General features: G+C 37.2%; 1 protein-coding gene across 1 annotated transcript; it reads left to right on the top strand.

The window, feature by feature from the left end:
* Window positions 1–4525: 4525 nt before the first annotated feature.
* On the top strand, window positions 4526–8351 carry LOC107831499 (alpha-galactosidase 1-like). The gene is made up of 12 exons (XM_075227516.1): window positions 4526–4566; window positions 5120–5178; window positions 5280–5336; window positions 6363–6451; window positions 6539–6597; window positions 6703–6768; window positions 6888–6971; window positions 7046–7110; window positions 7180–7262; window positions 7366–7456; window positions 7567–7757; window positions 8236–8351. The coding sequence occupies exons 1-12, from the start codon at window positions 4526–4528 to the stop codon at window positions 8335–8337; spliced, it is 987 nt and encodes a 328-aa protein (XP_075083617.1). The 3' UTR covers window positions 8338–8351.
* Window positions 8352–19991: the final 11640 nt, after the last annotated feature.

Raw genomic sequence — 19991 nt, 5'->3', positions numbered from 1 at the left:
AGGTTTGTTACTTACTCAGTACATGGGGCAGGTTGTACTGATACTTCACTTTTGCACATTGCGTGCAGATATTGGTTGTTGTTGTTGTTGTGCTCGATGGTTGCGGGATTTAAAGATGTACCTGCGTTCCGGTTGTTGCTGTCTCTTGTTCATGGTAGCCTTAGATTCATGAAAACTCTGTTTATGTACTTTTCAAACAGATTATGTATTATTTCATACCAGCTTTATATACTCTATTCTTAGAAGCTCTTGATTTGTACTACCAGTTATTGGGGAGTGTACAAGATTAAGACCTTTATTCACTTAAATTGCTTTAATAATTATTATTGAAATTGGATAGTTGGTAATTGGCTAACCTAACGGGTTAGATTAGGTGCCATCACGACTAGTTGGATTTTGGGTCGGGACAACTTGACTCCTCATATGGGGTAAATCATACTTTTTCCATTAGTAAAGTCAATTTGATTATTTCCATTTATTTATTTTCTGATCTTTTACTCTTTTCTGTTCATCTTAAACTTCACGGGTGGATGTAGTATGATGCGGTAGCATTCACTGTTTTCAGTTCGAATTATATATACTAAGTTTGATGGCAACATCAGAAAATAGGAGTGGATCGATGTGTATATATAAAAAAATCATAGATTCGTCTTTGTGTTTGTTCTTTGTTGCGATAGATTTAACTCTGATTAATCTGTATTGATCAACTAGAAAGGGGAAGAAGTAAAGTTTACGTGCAAATTGAAAGTAGAGAATAACTGCATGTATGCGTATTATGCTTTGCTCGTACAAGTTTAATTTCTATACACTGCCAAAATAAAAGAATGTTTACACATCATCTAAAAAATAAGTAACCACATTTAACTAACTGCACATAATAAGTTGAATTAGTTATGTTAGGATCGGAAACTCGAGTAGTGCGGAATATATCCAAACAACGGTATAATGGCAATAACAAAGATAATGGAAGTTAATAACAACGGCAATTAAAACATATAAAGAAGACACTAATTTAACGTGGTTCGCTCAAAGTGACCTACGTCGAGAAGCGGAGAGGAGCAATTTACTATAACAATAAGAGTACAAAAAAGAGTACAAAATTAGAGTAAACACTCTAATTAATCTCAAATACCCTAAGAGAATAATCTCACAAGATCACTCCAAAGAAAGGGTTCACACAAGTACTTTCCAACACTAACTCTCATACAAAACACTCTTAATAAAGGAGAAAAGGAAGAAACAAGAATTGAAGACAAGTCTTGTTGGTGTGTCTAAAATGAACTAATGGCCTTCCTTTTTATAGGCAAAAAAGTCTTGGCATATTAGCTGTAAAAGAAGAGATACAACTTATGCAAATGATGTCCACCATACAATGCAATATTTTTGGGTCCCAAAGAATATTTCCAACAAAGTCTACACTTTACAAAGATGTTTATGCTTATGTGAGATGGACTTCATTAGCCAAAATATTGGTCATATTACAAATCTCCACCTTGGCCTAATTTTGGCTGATATAGTAAATTTGCTCCACCCTCTCCGCAAAAGCCCCAATGGGCATATGTCAAACTTGAATGCCATCAAAATCAAACAATTTGTCTGATACCGAAACTGTAGTAGGCCCTATAATAGTGTAGCCCAATAAAGTATACAACGAACCATATCTGTGTGCTTTCATGATCACAAGAGCACCTTGAAATATTTTTTGAACTCCACCTTCACCAGTGAATTTGCACCCAAGGGATGCTAAAGTGCCCAAAGAGATGAGATTTTTCTTCAACTCATGAACATATCTAACATCTATGAGAGTTCTCACCACACTATCGTGCATTCTAATCTGAATTGTACCTTTGCCAATAACGTTACAAGTAACATTGTTACCCAGTTGGACAACTCCACTTGCAACTGAATCATATATAGAAAACAAGTCCCTGCTAGGACACATATGATATGAACAACCGGAATCTAAAATTCACTCATTGTCTAATTTGAAACTAGTTTCAGTTGCTAAAAATATAGTTCCCTCAATCTCATCAGTTGCTATACTAGTTTCGGCGATGTTAGTATTTTTGTGCTCATTTTTTCTTTCTTTATGCTTTTCTTTATTTTTCAGTTTATAGCATTCAGAGATATTATGACCTTTCTTATGACAATAACGACACTCTAAATTATTGTATCTGGAATTGGAGTCGAATTTGCCTCTAACAAACCAGCCAACTCCCGCTTGAGTTCCTCTAGCTTCCCCGGTAATATCACTATCTATCTATTCTTTTGATTTTAAGATAGATTTAATATCCTTATAAGTGATATTATCCTTTGCATAAAGCATAGTATTTTTTATATGTTAAAAGATAGGGGTAGAGAACAAAGCAGTAACACAGCTTGATCCTCATATTTTATTTTTAACATCTAGATTACTCAAATCCATAAGAATGGAATCAAAGGTGTCAAGATGAGAGAGAATAGAGGTACCTTCACCCATACGAATTGTATAAAACGTCTGCTTCAGGTAAAGTCTATTTTTCACCGTTCTCTACATATATAAAGTTTTTAATTTTTTCCACATACCTTTGGTTGTAGTTTCTACAGAAACTTCACGTAAAACGTCATTTGAGAGATTTAAAATGATACATGTTTTTGTCTTTTTATCTATGACGGCAAACTCCTCATCCGTCATTTTATCCAGCTTCTTCTCCTTTCCTTGCAATGCCAAGTCTAAGCCATCCTGAATTAGGATAGCTTCCATCTTTAATTGTCACAATCCGAAGTTTGCACTTCGGTCAAATTTCTCAACATAGGTCTTTGTTAGCATCATTATGGCTATTGAAACAAACCCGGTTAGATCCGGCTCTGATACCAATTTGTTATGATCGAAAATTGGGATAGTGCGGAATATAGCCAAACAACGGTATAATGGCAATAACAAAGATAATGAAAGTTGATAACAATAAAAATTAAAACATATAAAGTAGACACCAATTTAACGTGGTTCAATCAAAGTGACCTACGTCCAGAAGCGGAGAGGAGCAATTTACTATAACAATAAGAGTACAAAAGAGAGTACAAAATTAGTCAAAGTGGCCTAATTTTGGCTGATATAGTAAATTTGCTCTACCCTCCCCGCAAAAGCCCCAATGGGCATATGTCAAACTTGAATGCCATCAAAATCAAACAATTTGTCTGATACCGAAACTGTAGTAGGCCCTATAATAGTGTAGCCCAATAAAGTATACAACGAACCATATCTGTGTGCTTTCATGATCACAAGAGCACCTTGAAATATTTTTTGAACTCCACCTTCACCAGTGAATTTGCACCCAAGGGATGCTAAAGTGCCCAAAGAGATGAGATTTTTCTTCAACTCATGAACATATCTAACATCTATGAGAGTTCTCACCACACTATCGTGCATTCTAATCTGAATTGTACCTTTGCCAATAACGTTACAAGTAACATTGTTACCCAGTTGGACAACTCCACCTACAACTGAATCATATGTAGAAAACAAGTCCATACTAGGACACATATGATATGAACAACCGTAATCTAAAATTCACTCATTGTCTAATATGAAACTAGTTTCAGGTTCTAAAAATATAGTTCCCTCAATCTCATCTGTTGCTACACTAGCTTCGGCGGTGTCAATATTTTTGTGCTCGTTTTTCCTTTTTTATGCTTTTCTTAATTTTTCAACTTATAGCATTCAGAGATAATGTGACATTTCTTATGACAATAGCGACACTCTAAATTATTGTATCTGGATATGGAATTGGATTTGCCCCTAACAAACAAGCCAACTTCCGCTTGAGTTCCTCTAGCTTCCCAAGTAATATCACTATCTATTTGTTCTTTTGATTTTAAGATAGATTTAATATCCTTATAAGAGATATTATCATTTTCATAAAGCATAGTATCTCTTATATGCTTAAAAGATGGGGGTAGATAACAAAGCAATAACACGGCTTGATCCTCAAATTTAATTTCAACATTTATATTACTCAAATCCATAAGAATGGAATCAAAGGTGTCAAGATGAGAGAGAATAGAGGTACATTTACCCATACGAATTGTATAAAACGTCTGCTTCAAGTAAAGTCTATTTTTCACCGTCTTCTTCATATATAAGGTTTTCAATTTTTCCCACATACCTTTCGATGTAGTTTCTACAGAAACTTCACATAAAACCTCATTTGAGATATTTAAAATGATACATATTTTTTTTCTTTTTATCTATGACGGCAAACTCCTCATCCATCATTTTATCCAGCTTCTTCTCCTTTCCTTGCAATGCTAAGTCTAAGCCATCCTGAATTAGGATAGCTTCCATTTTTAATCGCCACATTCCGAAGTTTGCACTTCGGTCAAGTTTCAAAACATAGGTCTTTGTTAGAGTTATTTTGGCTATTGAAACAAACCCAGTTAGATCCGGCTCTGATACCAAATTGTTAGGATCGGAAATCCGGATAGTGCGGAATATAGCCAAACAACGGTATAATGGCAATAACAAAGATAATGGAAGTTTATAACAATGGCAATTAAAACATATAAAGAAGACACAAATTTAACATGGTTCGGTCAAAGTATCCTACGTCCAGAAGCGGAGAGGAGCAATTTACTATAATAATAAGAGTACAAAAGAGAGTACAAAATTAGAGTAAACACTCTAATTAATCTCAAATACCCTAAGAGAATAACCTCACAAGATCACTCCAAAGAAAGGGTTCACACAAGTGCTTTCCAACACTAACTCTCATACAAAACACTCTTAATAAAGGAGGAAAGGAAGAAACAAGAATTAAAGACAAGTCTTGTTGGTGTGTCTAAAATGAACTAATGACCTTCTTTTTTATAGGCAAAAAAGTCTTGGCCTATTAGGTGTAAAAGAAGAGATACAACTTGTGCAAATGATATCCACCATACAATGCAATATTTTTGGGTCCCAAAGAGTATTGCCAACAAAATCTACACTTTGCAAAGATACTTATTCTTATAGAGGTGGAATTCATTAGCCAAAATATTGTCCATATTACAAGTTACTTGAAGAATAAATCATACAACCTCCTACAACAATAGATTTTTGTCTTTTGGCAATATTAACTAACAATAGTTTTTTTTATTTTAGGTGGAGTAGTTGGAATCATTTTGGCTGTAACATTGATGAGAATGTCATAAGAGAAACCGGTAAGTGTTAACTACTGATACTAAGTGATTTATTTACTATTTGTTATTTGCCTGCATTGCTTAATTTAACCCCTGATGTTGAACTTTCTTTTGTTTGACAGCTGATGCCTTGGTTTCAACTGGTCTTGATAAGCTTGGATATAAGTATGTTAATATCGGTATGTCCTCAACCAAAGATGGATCCAGGAATTAGAAACAATGGATAAATCTTTTAATATATACACATAAGTTTTAAGAAATCTTTCTATACAACGATCTGAGTCCAAAATAGTTGGTGCTACTAATCAATAGAAATTGTTTGTTTATTAATATATAATATACATATTTTATACATAATCAATGTATATTTTGGCTAGCGGATGTAATTATTTTTGGTCAACCTGTCAAATGTGTTAAAAGCCCGCTACTAAAGCCATGTGTAACATTTTTCTTTTTAGATGATTGTTGGGTTGAACCTGTAACGATCCGACCGGTCGTTTTAAGCATTTACACTCCTTTCAACTATTTGAGGTCTTGCATAACTTCCTACGAGGTATTATGACTTGTGTGAATTGTCGGTTTGGTTTTAAGGTATTTCGGAGTTAACTTGGAAGAATGAATTTCATGTTGGAAGCTTAAGTTGAGATAGTTGACCGGATGTTGACTTATGTGTAAACGACCCCGAAATAGAGTTTTGATGATTCCAATAGCTCTGTATGGTAATTATGGACTTAGGAGCGTGTCCGAAAAATTATTTGGAGGTCCGTAGTAGAATTTGGTTTGAAATGCCGAAAGTTAAATTTTTGGAAAGTTTGACCGGGGGTTGACTTTTTGATATCGGGGTCGGAATCCGATTTCGAAAGTTGAAATAGGTTCGTTATGTCATTTATGACTTGTGTGAAAAATATGAGGTCAAACGGACTTGATTCGATAGGTTTCGTCATCGAATGTAGAAGTTGTAAATTTCATAAAAGACTAAAGCTCAAGTGAGTTCGCACAAGACCCAACTTCAAATGAGTATAATTCTCATGCTATGAAGTGTTATATGATGTATTGCCTATCAAATGAAAGATCTTTGAGTCTAGTTTCTAACTCTTCAAACCGTTTGTCATTTGGACATTCCTACAAGAAGTTATGACAGAACCTCAACGCGATGATCAGGTGACCTTGTCTCAACTGAAAACTGTGTTTAGTACTACTTGCAGCAGAAAACTGCAGTTATTATACTTGCAGCAGAAAAATGCCTGGTTCACTTGGTCATGAGGAACAAGATGCAAAATCTTTTGCAGCATGGGTGAGTAATATTTTCTTGATTAATTTTGATATTTTATAATTGTAAAACAATTCGAATATAATTGTAAGTAACAGCATTTTCATTCAGGGAATTGATTATTTGAAGTATGACAATAGCAACCATGATGGAACAAAGCCAACTGTGCGGTAAATATCTGTTGTTTCTGTTCAACTCGCGAAATCATGTGTGACAGATTCCACTAGTCATCTATGGTATGTTTTTTTCTTAACAGGGGGTCCTGTCTTGTGTAGGTATCCTGTAATGACAAGAGCTCTCATGAACGCTGGACGGCCTATCTTCTTTAGTCTTTGTGAATGGTGTGACACATGTTTCCCCTAGTAAGGCCTACACTTATGATTTCTTCTTCTCTGGTTTCTCTGCTCACATTTCACACTATTATAATGATACTATGTATGTACCTATCTAATTTATATAGGGGTGACTTGCATCCGGCATTGTGGGGTGGCAAAGTAGGTAACAGTTGGAGAAACACAATCGATATTCAGGATACATGGGAAAGGTAATACCTTTATAAAGTGATAGATTTCATGTATCTTTGATCTTGAAAATCTTTATCTTTCCTTTATTTGACAGCATGATTTCGCGAGCAGACCAGAATGAAGTTTATGCAGACATTGCGCAACCTGGTGGTTGGAATGGTTAGTATTAAACATGATGCTTTTTTATTTTTTGTTAAAATCCCATATTCTTACAATGTTTGAAAACAGATTCTGATATGCTTGAGGTGGGAAATGGAGGAATGACAAAGGATGAATACATTGTCCACTTTAGTCTCTGGGCGATTTCAAAGGTAAAAAAAAAAAGGCAAATTTATATTTCACTTTTTATTAGAACTATTTGTGCTTCTCGGGACAGAATGTATGATTCAGTTTGAGCTTTGTTGCTAATTCCAGGCTCCCCTTATCATCGGTTGTGATGTGAGAAACTTATCAAATGATACCAAAGAAATACTTGCCAACAAGGAGGTCATTGCTGTGAACCAAGGTATTATACCACATATTATGTTAACATGAACTAGTCATTAGTATACGCGAAACCAGATCCTTTTGAGTAGTTTTCAAGGGTATTAACACTCATTTCATTGCTTTAAACAGATGAATTAGGTATCCAGGGAAAAAAGGTTAGAATGCAAGGCGATCTCGAGGTGTGGGCAGGGCCTCTATCAGGCTATAGAGCAGCTCTAGTGCTTCTCAATCGCGGCTCAACTAAAATAGAAATAACAGCTCTCTGGGAAGACATTGGGATTCCTCCTAACAGTGTTGTAGAGGCAAGAGACCTTTGGGAGGTATGTGTTTTTGTTACAAAGTATGTGTTTAAGTTACAAACTTACAAATTCCTAACTTTGTTCTATTGAAAATTCCAGGATAAAAGATTTCAAAGTTAATCACAAAGGCAGAACTTTAATTTATAACCATTATTCACTCACTGATTGCTACTCCCTCTGTTTCAAAAAGATTGACATTATTTCCTTATTAATCCGTTTCCAAAAGAGTGGCACCTTTCAATATTTCCTTAATAAGAAGTATTTATAGCCACACGAATTCTATATGACAGGTTTAAGCCACAAGTTTCAAAAGTTTTACAGCCACACAAATGTTGTGGCTTATTTAAGATCACATATCTCAAAAGTTCTCTTCTTTATTAAAGTTTGTGTCAAGTCAAACTAGGACAATCTTTTTAAAACGGAGGGAGTAGCTCTCTACATATTGTGGGATTATTTTTGCATATTTTTTGTTACAAAATAACATGCTTGTGATTTTGAGATGCAACACAACACATTGGAGTCAAGATTTGCGGGGAATTTGACAGCAACAGTGAACTCTCATGCATGCAAGATGTATGTATTGAAGCCTATTGCTTCATGAGGATTCAGAGAATGCTTGGCACCAGAATTCAAAATTTTCTTCCTCCCATTTTGTTATATGCTTAGATACCAAAACTAAACTAGCTAGTCATTTGTCTTTGTTTTGTTCTATATGCAGTTGAAGATTTCTTTTATGTTCTTGTTGGTGATTTCTGATGTGAATTCAGACAGAGTATTAATTAAACATCACTAAGAGCCCGTTTGGCCAAGCTTCTTGGAGTGACAAAAAGTACTTTTTCAAAAATTTAAGGTGTTTGGCCAAGATGAAAAAATATTTTTGAGCATCAGAAGTAGTTTTTCTGCTTTTGAGAAGAAGGTACAAATTCTAGCTTCTTCCAAGAACCGGAAACAAAAAATTATTTTATTCAAGACAAATATATATATATCAATATGGTAGTTGGCGGTGGTGATAGCTAACAGAGGTGCTTGTGAGTGTCAACTAGAGGCGGTAGTTGGTTGGTGGTAATTTTGGTTGATAGTGGTGGTTCTCGGTAGTAGCTAGTGGTGATTGATAGCGATAACGATTATGATTGAGGATATGTATGTGTGTGTGTGTGTGTGTGTTATTATGGTTGTAACGACCCGACCGGTCGTTTTGAGCATTTTCGCTCCTTTCAACTATTTGAAGTCTTGAATAACTTCCTACGAGCTATTATGACTTGTGTGAATTGTCGGTTTTGGTTTTAAAGTATTTCGGAGTTAGCTTGGAAGAATGAATTTCATGTTGGGAGCTTAAGTTGAAAAAGTGGATCGGATGTGGACTTATGTGTAAACGACCTCGGATTAGAATTTTGATAATTTTAATAGTTCCGTATGGTGATTTTGAACTTAGAAGTGTGTTCGAAAAATTATTTGGAAGCCCGTAGCTAAATTAGAACTGAAATGGGTAAAATATAAAGTTAAATTTGGAAGTTTGACCGGTGAGTTGACTTTTTGATATCGGGGTCGGAATTCGATTCTGAAAATTTGAATACCTCCATTATGTCATTTATGACTTGTGTGCAAAATTTGAGGTCAATCGGACTTGATTTGATGTGTTTCAGCACAAGATATAGAATTTGTAAGTTCAAAGTTCATAGATTTTGATTTGAGGTACGATTCGACGTGTTGATGTTATTTGATGTGCTTTGAGGCCTCGAGTAGGTTCGTGTTATGTTATGAAAGTTGTTGGTATATTTGAACGGGATCCCAAGTGGCTCGGGTGAGTTTTGAGCGAGTACGGGCTTTTCGACACTCTAATGTTATTTTGGGGGTCTTTGGAAGTGCAGACCGCACATTTTGGGAGTGCTGAGGAAAAAAGGGAAGTGCGGACTTCAGGGGAATTATGCGGACCGCACAATTTTTACTGCGGCCACACTTCAAGCTATAGAGGAGTGTGCCCACACAATTTTGTGCAATTTTGTGTGCGGCCGCACTCAGGAACTCTCATATTCACTGGTCCGATTTTGAAAGCTTATATCATTTGATCTACAAGGTATTTGGAGATGATTCAAAAACAAAAGTTGTAGCTCTTCGTGTCTAGTTTCCTGAAAGATAGAGAAGTCACCATTTGAAAATCTGTAGAGAAATCTATGGCCAAACAACTAAAGCCTGGCAGTGCAGTCACCAAGAGAGTGCGGCTGCACAATTTTTGTGCGACCGTAGGAGCTGGGATGTGCGGCCGCACTTGGAATTGTGCGGACCGTAGGAGCTTAGGTTATTATTTCATTTTTGGACCTTGGGAGCTCGGTTTGAGACGATTTTTCGTGGGTTTTTCAAGAAATTCATCGGGGTAAGTGATTCTAACTCAGATTTGGTTAACATACATGAATATATCGTTGTTTTCATCATGTAATCAGTATTTTGAAATGGAAATTTGGGAGAAATTATAGAAATATCATAACATGAATTTTTGGGATTTGAATACCGATTCGAAGTCGGATTTGAGTGAAATTAGTATGGTTGAACTCGTAATTGAATGGGTTATCGGATTTTGTAACTTTTGTCGGGTTCCGGGACGTGGGCCCCACGGGGGATTTTTGAGTTAAATTTCGGATTCTTATGGAAAATTTGTATTTTTCTTATGGAATTAATTCCAATAAATTTTATTAACTGAATCGAATTATTTGTGGCTAGATTCGAGGCGTTTGGAGGCCAATTCACGAGGCAAAGTCTTAGTGGAATAAGAATTTTGCGGTTTGATATAAGTAACCGTTATAAATTTGGTCCTGGGGGTATGAAACCCCAGATTTTGTATCATGTGATTATTTTAGAGGTGGCGCACATACTAGGTGACGGGCGTGTGGGCATGCACCGAGGGGATTGTAACTTGGTCCGTCCCGTGGAAACTGTAAAGTTGAATAACTTGTTATTAGCTATATGCTCTCTATGTGTTGTGGAAATTTGACTATAAGTCATGCTAGAAACCATGTTTAGGCTATATGTTGGTACTGTTGGGACCCACAGAGGTCGTGTACATGTTGAACTATCTGCTTAATTATTGTTTTGTACTCAGTCAGAGTTTACTTGATTATTTTATCCCAGTCTTTATTGTTCATTATTAATACATCATATCATTTTTGTTTGGGCTGATTTCATGATTGTTGAGAGCCCGAGAGACTGGAGATATTTATGATTGAGCGAGGTCGAGGGCCTGATTGTGAGATATTATACTATAGCATGTGAGTTGTGCAGCACGTGAGTTGTCCGTGCGAATCCAGATATTATACTATAGCACATGAGTTGTCCGTGTAGGACGTGAGTTGTCCGTGCGGATCCAGGTATTATACTATAGGACGTAAGTTATCCGTGCAGCACGTGAGTTGTCTGTGCGGATCCAGATATTATACTATAGCACGTGAGTTATCCATGCAGCATGTGAGTTGTCCGTGCAGATCCAGATATTGATACTATAGCACGTGAGTTGTCCGTGCAGCACGTGAGTTGTCCATGCAGATTATAGCGCTTGGGATGTAGGAGCACCTCCGGAGTCTGTAAACCCACAGTGAGCGCGGGTACCCATTGAGTGTGAGTCCTGAGGGCTAAGAGCCCAGTGAGTGATTGTTGTCCTGAGAGGCTGTACTTTTTTTTCATTGGTTGATGCACTTAGTTGCTATTTGTTATTGTGGTAAAATTCCTGAAGGATTCTATGTCCGGATTACATGAACTTGAACTGTATAAAATTGATTTGATTTAAACTTCTGGATTTGAAAGCATGTCTATTCTTTGCTGGAATTACTGAAAATGAACTATAAATGTGTAGCTCGTCACTATCTTCAGTTCTTTATTTATTATTGTTACTTGCTGAGTTGGTTGTACTCATACTACACCTTCCACTTCGTGTGCATATCAAAGTGTTCCCGGACATAGCGGGTGTTGCTTTTCTCGCACAGTTGAATTTTTAGAGATTCAGAGGTAGCTGCCGTGTTTCGCAGACCTTGCCTCTCCTTCCCTATCTCCTTGTTTATTGTATTTGGTCTCACACTATTGTAGACCGTATTTTTTTAGGACTTGTATTTCTACTAGATGCTCATATACTCAGTAACACCGGGTTTGGGGAGTATTTATATTTGTACTTGTGAGATCTCTTTCACTGAATTGAATCATTATGTTTTCAAATTTAAAAGAGATGCGGTTTATTGAGGTTGTCGGCTTGCCTAGTATTGAGATAGGCGCCATCACGACGGGTGAGATTTTGGGTCGTGACAAGTTGGTATTAGAGCCTAGGTTACATAGGTCTCACGAGTCATGAGCAGGTTTAGTAGAGTCTTGCGGATTGGTACGGAGACGTCTGTACTTATCTTCGAGAGGCTAACAAACCCTTAGGAAAAATTTTCGTTTCTTGTATTTTATCATGCGGAATTGATTCATCTTGAAACCTGACTCTTTGAATTCCTTCCACGCATTTGTATGCGCACATGAGCGCTCGGTATCAGCTATGCGTCGCCGGCTTGTGATTCTATGAATGAGGTTCAAGATGTGTATTATGTATTTTGGTGATGGGCTAGTCTGGTGGACTTGAGGTCAGGGTCAAACCGCAGCTTAAGCTCGGTAGCTTCAATTGTAACATGTACATTTGGACTCATATATCCGGTAATGTCCCTATGAGTGGAATTTATGGCTCGATGAGCGGTGGAATGGATTTGTGATGAGCATGATGTAACTGCGGGATGTGTTAAGACAATTTGAATATGACGAGAAGTGTTTCCTTGAAATGTAAAGGAAGTCCATTGGGTGCTTTATTTTTGTTTTGATGTGACGTACAATATCGTGTGTGAATGTTTTGAAAGATCTTTCACGTTGTTAAATTTTGGGGCAAATTAAATTCTCGTGTCTGGTTAATAAGTTTAGACTTAGAAAGATTAAGTGATTTCATAGTAATTGTGGATGTAAAAGAGTATAAAAAGATGCCAATTTGAGACTAAGCATGTGGATTGTCTCCTGCAGAGTAATCTATGTAGGCGTGTTTCTTATGATATGAATAGAGAATTTCTTTTCTGCTAGCGAGGCGAATGTGTTGAGACTTGAATTTGAATCTGGTTGAGAAAGTTGGCTTGAGTGTTAAGAGAATGAATGTGAGATTAGCGGATGATTGATGTATTTTATGGTTAGTGTCTTGAGCTTGAGAAGAATTTTCATTGAACTGACTGCGGTATTAAGGCAGTAATAAAGTATGGGTATTGTGAGTTATCAAGTATTTTATTCTATGGCTTTGAGCCAAGTGGGGAGCCTTCTATTTACAATTCAATTCATGGTTATGTGTCAAATATTTTTTGTGTGTTTTGGTCTGAAGCATACTTGGGAATCAGTAATGACTTGCAGAGGTAGAGTTCGAGAATGACTCGAGTAAGAAAATTTCTGGATACGGGTTACATTGAACTTTATGAAAATATGAAAATTATAGAATGATTGAGTTGTTATTTTGAAGGATGTAGTGCGCACGAAGTATGAATTCGATTGGTCGTGGTAAGGCAGGGTTACTTCTTTGAGTGTTGATTGTGCTAAAGGAGCACATGTCTTTCGGCCCGTTTGGGGCGGAGTAAATTAGATTTGAGAAGAGCAGATGACTCTCGAGAAGGTTCTAATGGATTCAAAATGTATATGTGGAAATTTAAAAAAATCAAATTTGTATATTACTAGAATCAGTTACTTAGAGTGGATGGTATCGGGACATGCGGTAATTCTATTTGACTATGGATTCTACATTTAAGTATAAGAAAGGAAAGAGGAATAATTTTAAATTTGCATAAGGTATTTTCAGAGTGAGTATTATGGTTCGGGTATTTATAAAGGTGCTTAAGAAGAATACAGTAGCTTATGGGCCTTAGGGCGGTGTGGTTTTATGATAGGATGTCTTGTAGTGAGCTTTGGGTAAGGATAGTAGTGTTTGGACAAGGAGAAATGTCAACTTGAGGGTGATTCAGAAGAAACTCGGAGAAAATAGGACAAATGAGTAACATGTTGGATCAGTATGGTAATGGTATGCTCGGTTCTTTTGGTTCTTATGATGATGTGGGACTTTACAGGTGTTTTGTGGCAATACTCTCGGATTTGGCAACTTGTGTGGCTTGGTGGAGTTAGAGAAATTCAGTTCTGATAGCTTGGTTATGTGCAAATGGATTTCAAAGTGTTCATGATGGTTTCTACTATGGTTTGAACTGGATATTTTCTACCGGTGTATGGAACGTGTTATGTATCGTGATTTTCTCCTGGAAAGAAGTAAGAGAGAGGTTTCTAACTAATATGGTATGTAATTTGCTGGTGACTCAGAGTTGATAATGGAATTCTTGTGCTTGTCACATGATGTCATAATAGATATGGTGTGTTGTGCGGGATTAGGATTTACATGTACAAGGTGACAGTTCAGTCTTGAAGAGAAGGTGACGAATGTTGGATAGCATGGTTAGTTTCAGATATTTCGATGAATGTTATAACTGCTCGGTAATTCCTGAAGAAGGGTGCACATTTCAGAAGGCGCATTGTGTTTTGAATTACGGATGTTCATCGGTATTGCAATACTCACCTAGTTGATAGACTGCTAATATTCAAATTATTGCTATGTGGCACGGAAGAATTATGAAAGTATTCCTCATGGGATTATCGTGAATGTAAGATGTGTTAGTTATTTTAGTGCTGGAGTTGGGATCAGTTACAGTGATTCATGTGCTCAATGAATTTGGAGACCGGAAGTTCTCAAAAGTATATTGTTTCGGGGTTGCGACCTATTTGGGGTGACTATTTTATTTAAAACACAGTGGAGGCACTATTTGTGTTAATTATTTGTGATAGCTATGCGCTATGAGTGCGCATATATGTGAAGTTTGAGCCATTGTGCGGGCATTAGAGCAAGTATTCATACTCGGAAGAATGCTTAGGCTATAATATGCCTAGGGTTAATTGTTAAGTGTAAAATTATAACGTTTCCCGTATTCGTACCTTTGTTGATAACTATATGGGCTATACTTGAGGTTACAAAGAAGATGATTCCCTAAATAAACGGGGTAGTTACTAATTCTGCGTAAAATTGCCGATTTGAGGTGTAATAGCAGACTCTCCACATGGTTACACTATGGCGTGCTATTTATACCAGTCTAGGAGCATGAGAATCTTATTTCATTATCATATACAAGTGTACTTGTTTAATTGCTCTTGTATGATATGATGGGACTGGAGGCCTGTGACTATGCCGGTCGATTCATATTATTGGCACGTGAGTTATCCGTGCCGTCTGTGGTAATTTTATTTCTATGATAATTTATCTGATTTATTAGTTTCCTTCCTCTACAATTGTGCATATGCGCCTACGGTTATCCTCTTCACGAAATTTGAGGAGTTGGTTGTAACATTATGGTTGTGGTGGTGCTTGTTGAACTTGCAATATAATTCTCTTTCTTGAGACATCTCCCATATTTGGGTACATGGATTGCACAGTTGTGGCTTGAGTTATATTGATGTGGCGTGTCTGTGGGATAGTTGTGTTTAATAATATAAGGTCATTGGACCTAGAATGGGTACTATCCGGTTTGATTACGGTATATTCGGGAGGATAATATTGAAAGTCGGCTTAGAAAGTAATTATGGCTCTGGTTGGGGCGAGAGAGCTCCATGACTTGTTGCTCTGATAAGGGGTCATGAGATTTTTGCATGTTTCTTTTATTATCAGCAGTGTACGAAGGTTTTTGGAACGAGGTTTGGCTTGATATGAGGTTTTATACTAGCACTTCGTTGGTTTTGAGTAGTTACTCTGATCAGAAATGGTGTTACGAGTATATGAGTTGTGTAGTATGTTATGCAATTATATTTGGGATTATGGTTATGGTTGGATACATCTTGTTCAGGCTTATACAGTGTGTAGATGTGAGATTCGGGTCTTGAAAAGAATTCTAGATGTTAGAAATTTGGCTCCAAGGTTTTTGGGCTAAGGTTAAATTAATGATTTTCAGTTATGCTGTGTGGTCAGACCTATATAGAATAGGGTGACGTGAGATCACCCCCGGGTATTTGCTTGGTAAGGTGGAATAGAGATTAGAAGGTTAAGAACAACTCTTGGCACGTTCGAGGACGAACGTATGTTTAAGTGGGGGAGATTGTAACGACCCGACCGGTCGTTTTGAGAATTTTCGCTCCTTTCAACTATTTGAAGTCTTGAATAACTTCCTACAAGGTATTATGACTTGTGTGAATTATCGATTTTGGTTTTAAAGTATTTTGGAGTTAGCTTGGAAGAATGAATTTCATGTTGGAAGCTTAAGTTGAAAAAGTGGACCGGATGTGGACTTATGTGTAAACAACCTCAGATTTGAATTTTGATGATTTCAATAGCTCCGTATGGTGATTTTGGACTTAGAAATGTGTTCGAAAAATTATTTGGAAGCATGTAGCTAAATTAGGCTTGAAAGGGCTAAAATAGAAAGTTAAGTTTGGAAGTTTGACCGAGGAGTTGACTTTTAATATCGGGGTCGGAATCCGATTCTAAAAATTTGAATACCTCCATTATGTCATTTATGACTTGTGTGCAAAATTTGAGGTCAATCGCACTTGATTTGATGTGTTTCGGCACAAGATATAGAATTTGAATATTCAAAGTTCATAGATTTTGATTTGAGGTGCGATTCGACGTGTTGATGTTGTTTCATATAATTTGAGGCCCCGTATAGGTCCGTGTTATGTTATTGAAGTTGTTGGCATATTTGAACGGGATCCCGAGTGGCTCGGGTGAGTTTCGGGGTGAGTTTTGAGCGAGTATGGGCTTTTCGGCACTCTAATGTTGTTTTGGGGGTCTTTGGAAGTGCGGACCGCACATTTTGGGAGTGCTGAGACAAAAGGGAAGTGCGGACCTCAGGGGAATTGTGCGGCCGCACTTCAGGCTGCAGAGGAGTGTGCGGGCCGCAAAATTTTGTGTGTGGCCGCACTCAGGAACTCTCAGATTCACTGGTCCGATTTCGGAAGCTTATATCATTTGATCTACAAGGCATTCTGAGATGATTCAAAAACTAAAGTTGTAGAACTTCGTGTCTATTTTCCAGAAAGGTAAAGAAATTATCATTTGGACATTTGTAGAGAAAGTTATGGCCAAACCACTAAAGCCTGGCAGTGTAGTCACCAAGAAAGTGCGGCCGCACAATTTTTATGTGCGGCCGCACAATTTTTATGTGCGGCCGCACAATTTTTATGCGACCTCGGGGGCTAGGATGTGCGGCCGCACTTGGAATTGTTCGGACCGCACATGGTGAGTTCAGAGAATGTACTATATAAACGACATTTAGGTTATTATTTCATTTTTGGACCTTGGGAGCTCGGTTTGAGACGAGTTTTCGTGGGTTTTTCAAGAAACTTATCGGGGTAAGTGATTCTAACTCAGATTTGGTAAACGTACATAAATATATCGTTGTTTTCATCATGTAATCAGTATTTTGAGATGGAAATTTGGGGTAAATTATAGAAATTTCATAAAACGAATTTTTGGGATTTGAACACCGATTCGGAGTCGGATTTGAGTGAAATTAGTATGGTTGAACTCGTAATTGAATGGGTTGTCAGATTTTGTAACTTTTGTCGGGTTACGGGACGTGGGGCCCATGGGGAATTTTGAGTTAAATTTCGGATTCTTATGAAAAATTTATATTTTTCTTATGGAAATAATTTCAATAAATTTTATTGACTGAATCAAATTATTTGTGGCTAGATTCGAGGCGTTTGGAGGCCAATTCACGAGACAAAGGCTTAGCAGAATAAGAATTTCACGGTTTGATATAAGTAACAGTTATAAATCTGGTCCTGAGGATATGAAACCCCGGATTTTGTGTCATGTGATTATTTTAGAGGTGACGCACATGCTAGGTGACGGGCATGTGGGCGTGCACCGAGGGGATTGTGACTTGGTCCATCCCGTGAAAACTATAAAGTTGAATAACTTGTTGTTAGCTATGTGCTCTCTATGTGTTGTGGAAATTTGACTATAAGTCATGTTAGAAACCATGTTTAGGGTATATATTGGTACTGTTGGGACCCACAGAGGTCGTGTACATGTTGAACTATTTGTTTAATTGTTATTTTGTACTCAGTTAGAGTTTACTTGATTATTTTATCTCAGTCTCTATTGTTCATTATTGATGCATCATATCATTGTTGTTTGGGCTGATTTCGTGATTGTTGAGAGCCCGAGAGACTGGAGAGATTTATGACTGAGCGAGGCTGAGGGCCTGATTGTGATATATTATACTATAGCACGTGAGTTGTGCAGGGCTGATTTCATGTTTGTTGAGAGCTCGTGAGATTGGAGAGATTTATGACTGAGCGAGGCTGAGGGCCTGATTGTTAGATATTATACTATAGCACGTGAGTAGTCCGTGCAGCACGTGAGTTGTCTGTGCGGATCCAGATATTATACTATAGCACGTGAGTTGTCCGTGCAGCACGTGAGTTGTCCGTGCAGCACGTGAGTTGTCCGTGCGGATCCATGCGAATTATAGCGCTTGGGATGTAGGAGCTCCTCCGGAGTCTGTACACCCCCAGTGAGCACGGGTACCCGTTGAGTGTGAGTATTGAGGGCTGGGAGCCCTGTGAGTTATTGTTGTCCTGAGAGGCTGTATTTGTTTTTCATTGGTTGATGCACTTAGTTGCTATCTGTTATTGTGGTGAAATTCCTGAAATATTCTATAACCGGATTACATGAACTTGAAATGTATAAAATTGATTTGATTTAAACTGGCGAATTTGAAAGCATGTCTATTCTTTGCTGGAATTACTGAAAATGAACTATAACTGTGTAGCTCATCACTACCAACTAAAAGTGATGTTTGGTGGTGATTTTGGTTGATAGTGGTAGTTCTGGATAGTAGCTAGTGGTGATTGGTAGCGATAGGGATTATGGTTGGGGATGGTGGTGGTGGGTGATGATAGTTAATAATGGTGTATGATGGTGGTGGTGGTGGTGGTGGTTTTGGTTGTGATTGAGGAAGGTGATGGTAGTTTATAATGGTGAGCGGTACCGGTTATGGTTATTGATGAAGATGGGGTGGTTGGTGGTGATAGTTGAGGTGGATAAGTGTGTGGTTATGGTTAAGGATGGTGGTGGTGGGGGTGGTGGGTGGTGGTAGTGGTGGCGCTATGGTTGAGAATGGTGGTGGTGGTAGTTGATAATGGCTGGCGGTGACAGCAATTAACAATAAATGTGAATGATAACATCTTAATGATATTAAAGTCTTTGTTATAGATCTTAATCATACAGACCTATTCAAACTCATTAAGTGGTTGTGAAGTAGAAAAAAACTAACACACTTAATAAGTAAAATCTAAATGTTTAAGATTCAAACTTTTAAAACAAACACACTAATGTCTAAGATCTAAATGATTAAAATTCAGACCTCCATTAAATGCAAACAAATGAAGCCTAAGTATACTACATAAAATGGGACGGAAAGATGGAGTTGTTGTGTTTTCTCTGCATGTAGCTTTCTGAATTTGATTCTCAACTTCAGTACCACACCTTACAATAGATCAATTTGACCCGTAACTTTTTCCATATATATATGATCCGTATAATCAGTTGATAATTCTGCAATGTATCTTGTGTAAAGTATTGTCATATGTGGGAAATTTATGCCATTGGTCTGCGCATATTGAATTATGACCGGAAGAGACAATTCAAAAGAAGACTATTTCCAAATTAAAGAGCAACCAACGACCACAAAAATGAGAAAGGAACCACAAAGCAAAAAAACACCACATTATAGATGGGAAAAAAAAACCAAAGCATTTTAGCACTGATCCAAATGAATATGCTTTGAAGCTTGGTAAAGCTTGGTACGAAGAGACTCAAAAACTCCTTAGGTGATAAGACTAAGTAGGTAAAGAAGAAAAACACGTGACAAATTAAAATGCAATCAATTCAAATTAAAACTCTTTATGCAGTTTCCATGAAAACGTTTTCGTGGGGGCGGGCAAAGTGCGGGATGCGGGTTCGGCCGAACCTAGTAACTTTTATTTAAATCATGTATTTATTTTAAAAATCCATTAAATATGTACAAGTTATTAATTTAGAACCCAGTAACTTAAAAGGATTATAATCTCGAACCCATAATGTTCAAATCCTGACTTCGCCTCTGATTTTTGTAGGTCCAGCCAAAGAATAAGTGTTTAACAACTTTTTGTGAGTCACTGATAATCGGCTTAATG

Source organism: Nicotiana tabacum, chromosome 12 (assembly GCF_000715075.1).
Source record: "Nicotiana tabacum cultivar K326 chromosome 12, ASM71507v2, whole genome shotgun sequence".
NCBI lineage: Eukaryota > Viridiplantae > Streptophyta > Magnoliopsida > Solanales > Solanaceae > Nicotiana > Nicotiana tabacum.
The sequence above is the reverse complement of the archived record's forward strand: the minus strand, read 5'-3'. Positions and strand labels throughout refer to the sequence as shown.

Coding starts and splice junctions, on each gene's coding strand:
- LOC107831499 (XM_075227516.1), top strand. CDS start 4,526: ATGGCAATTAAAACATATAAAGAAGACACAAATTTAACATG. Junction 4,567..5,119: donor GAAGACACAAATTTAACATG/GTTCGGTCAAAG, acceptor TTTTTATTTTAG/GTGGAGTAGTTGGAATCATT. Junction 6,769..6,887: donor TTCTTTAGTCTTTGTGAATG/GTGTGACACATG, acceptor TAATTTATATAG/GGGTGACTTGCATCCGGCAT.